The 3,324-nt window shown below is 47.0% G+C and overlaps 1 protein-coding gene across 2 annotated transcripts in view; it reads right to left on the reverse strand.

Moving 5' to 3' along the window:
* Positions 1-3,324, reverse strand: part of BSDC1 (BSD domain containing 1) — a 36,376-nt gene that overhangs the window by 19,749 nt on the left and 13,303 nt on the right. For both annotated transcript variants that reach the window (XM_023507766.1, XM_023507765.1), the window contains exon 5: positions 501-555. In XM_023507766.1, the coding sequence (XP_023363534.1) occupies positions 501-555 (55 nt within the window). The remainder of the gene's footprint in view (positions 1-500; positions 556-3,324) is intronic.

Raw genomic sequence — 3,324 nt, forward strand, 5'->3', positions numbered from 1 at the left:
TTGTTGTTTGGCGGGCCCGGGCTGGGGATTCGAACCCACCACCTTAGGTGTATGTGGCTGGCGCCTTAGCCGCTTGAGCCACAGGCGCCGAGCCCTATTTCTCCCTCTTAACACCCAATTCCTGGAGGGCTGGACCAGGTTAAGGGTTTGACTAATTTCTGATCTCCAGTTCCTAGCATGGGGCTTGCTGTATGGCAAGGGCTCTGCAAATGGGAGCTGAAGGGAAGGCAGGCAGGATAAGAGGGCTGAGAGGATTAAAGATGAGGGGAGCAAAGTCTCTGCAGAGGGGGATGAAGATAGCTTGGGTTCAGGGAAGATAGGGAATGTCAACCAATGTCAATTCATCCCACAGGGTGTTTATTAGGTTTGCATTAGCCCCACTCTGTTCCCTCTACCAAAGGGGTGCCCAGCCTCTGCTATCTGAGACAAATGGGCCCACAGCCCAGACCCCCTTGGTTCACCTGCCCTCCAAACCCACCCCCTCACTGCTACCCTCTCACCATCTGGTTCATTGCAGTAGGTTGCCGGGTCTGACTGTAGGCTATAGAGGCGAGCCTATAAGAAATGAAGAGGAGAGAACAGAAATTCTGGGGTGCTGGGCAAAGAAGGCACCCCCTCTCTGCCAGGATGCCCAATTAACCATAATCTAAGTTTCCTCCCTGCTGGTTGGTCCTTATACCCACAGGGCACTTATCAATTAACACTGGCATAGGGAGAATGGAGCACTGGGCTAGGAGTCTGAAACTGAGGTTCCTAGATAAATGGTCTTTCACCTAATATTCCACCCTTGGGAACTAAGAAAATATAGCATAAGGAGGCTAGAAAATTCTATGTATAAAATGTTTTTGAAGCCTGGTGTGGTTGTGTGTGCCTATAATTCCAGCTACTTGGGAGGCTGAGACAAGAAGATCACTTGAGCTGAGGAGTTTGAGATTGCTCTGAGCAACATAGTAAGACTCAAAAACAAAATAAAATGCTTCTAAAGTATGTGAAATTTGAAAAGTGTCACTATGTTAATAAAGTTCAAATGTAGAGACAAGTTTTGAAATAATGCAAAATCACCTTCCCTGATTAAAATTCATCAAGATTTTTTTTTTTTTTAAACAGTCTCACTTTGTCACCCTTGGCAGAGTGCTGTGGCATCATAGCTCACAGAAACCTCAAACTCTTGGGCTCAAGAGATTCTCTTGGGCAACACCTGTGGCTCAGTGGGTAGGGTGCTGGCTCCATATACCAAGGGTGGCAGCTTCAAACCCAGCCCAAAAAAATAGCTGGGCACTGTGGCGGGTGCCTGTAGTCCTAGCTACTCGGGAGGCTGAGGCAAGAGAATTGCTGAGGGTGATAAAGTGAGACTCTGTTTCTACAAAAAAAAAAAAAAGAGAGAGAGATTCTCTTGTTGGCTCAGCACCCATAGCGCAGTGGTTACAGTGCCAGACACATACACTCAGGCTGGAGGGTTCAAACCCAGCCTAGGCCAGCTAAACAACAACAACTGCAACAAAAAATAGCTGGGTGTTGTGGCAGGTGCCTATAGACCCTGCTACTTGGGAGGCTGAAGCAAGAGAATCACTTAAGCCCAAGAGTTTGAGGTTGCTGTGAGCTGTGACGTCAGAGCACTCTACTAAAGGCAACATAGTGAGACTCTGCCACAAAAAAAGAGATTCTCTTGTCTTAGCCTCCCAAGTAGCTGAGATTACAGGTGCTAGACACAATGCCCAGCTATTTTTAGAGACAAGGTCTTGCTCTGGCTCAGGCTAGTCTTGAACCTGTGAGCTCAGGCATTCCACCCACCTTGGCCTCCCAGAGTACTAGGATTATAGACATGAGCCACCAAACCCGGCCAGGATTTTTTTTTTTTTTTTTAAGATAAAGTCTTACTCTCTTGCCCAGGCTAGAATGCCCTGGTATCAGCCTAGTTTATAGCAACCTCAAATTCCTAGTTCAAGTGATTGTCCTGCCTCAGCCTCCTGAGTAGCTGGGACTACAGGCACCCACCATCATGCCCAGACAATTTTTCTATTTTTAGTAGAGATGGGTCTCACTCTTGCTCAGGCTGGTCGCAAACTCCTGAGCTCAGGTGATCCTTCTGCTCAGCTTCCCAGAGTGCTAGGATTATAAGCACAAACCATCACACCCAGACAAGAAATTTTAATTATTTATATTTCTTTATTTATTATTTGGAGATAGAGTCTCACCCTGCTGCCCTGGGTAGAGTGCCATGGCATCATCATAGTGCAAAGCAACCTCAAACTCTTGGGTTTAAGTAGTCCTCTTGCCTCAGCCTCCTGAATAGCAGGACTATATACGGGTACCCACCATGATGCTCAGCTAGTTTTTTGTTTTTTTGTTTTTTTTTTTAGAGACAGAGTCTCACTTTATTGCCCTCGGTAGAGTGCTGTAGCATCACAGCTCACAGCAACCTACAGCTCTTGCGCCTAGGTGATTCTCTTGCCTCAGCCTCCAAGTAGTTGGGACTACAGGTACCTACAACAATGCCTGGCTATTTTATTGTTGCAGTTTGGCCAGGGCTGGGTTTGAACCCACCACCCTTGGTACATGGGGGTGGCACCCCACTCACTAAGCCACAGGTGCTGCCCTAGTTTTTTTTTTTTTTTGAGACAGAGCCTCAAGCTATCCCCCTAGGTAGAGTACCATGGCATCACAGCTCATAGCAACGTCCAACTCCTGGGCTCAAGCGATTCTCCTGCCTCTGCCTCCCAAGTAGCTGGGACCATAGGCGCCCGCCACAATACCTGGCTATTTTTTAGTTGCAGCTGTCACTGTTGTTTTGGTGGGCCCAGGCTGGATTCGAACCTGCCACCTTAGGTGTATGTGGCTGGCGCCTTAGCCACCTGAGCCACAGGTGCGAGCCCTAGTTTTTGTTTTTAATAGAGATGGGAGTCCCACTCTTGCTCAGGCTGATTTCAAACTCCTGAGCTCAACCAATCCACCTGTCTCAGCCTCCCAGAGGGCTAGGATTACAAGTATGAGCCACCACTCCCAGCAAAATTTTTAAATTTTGGCTTGGGCCCATAGCACAGTGGTTACAGCATCAGCCACATACACTGAAGTTGACAGATTCAAACCCAGCCAGGGCTAGCTAAATCAACAACTACAACAAAATATAGATGGGCACTGCAATGGATGCCTGTAGTCCCAGCTACTTGGAAGGCTGAGGCAAGAGAATCACTTAATCTCAAGAGTTTGAGATTGCTGTGAGCTGTGATGCTACGGCACTCTACTGAAGGCGACATAGTGAGACTCTGTCTCAAAATATATATATATTGTATATATTTTTTTTAATTTTTTTTTTTTTTTTTTTTG

Source organism: Otolemur garnettii, unplaced genomic scaffold (assembly GCF_000181295.1).
Source record: "Otolemur garnettii isolate 467f Iridium unplaced genomic scaffold, OtoGar3 scaffold00204, whole genome shotgun sequence".
Classification (NCBI taxonomy): Eukaryota; Metazoa; Chordata; class Mammalia; order Primates; family Galagidae; genus Otolemur; species Otolemur garnettii.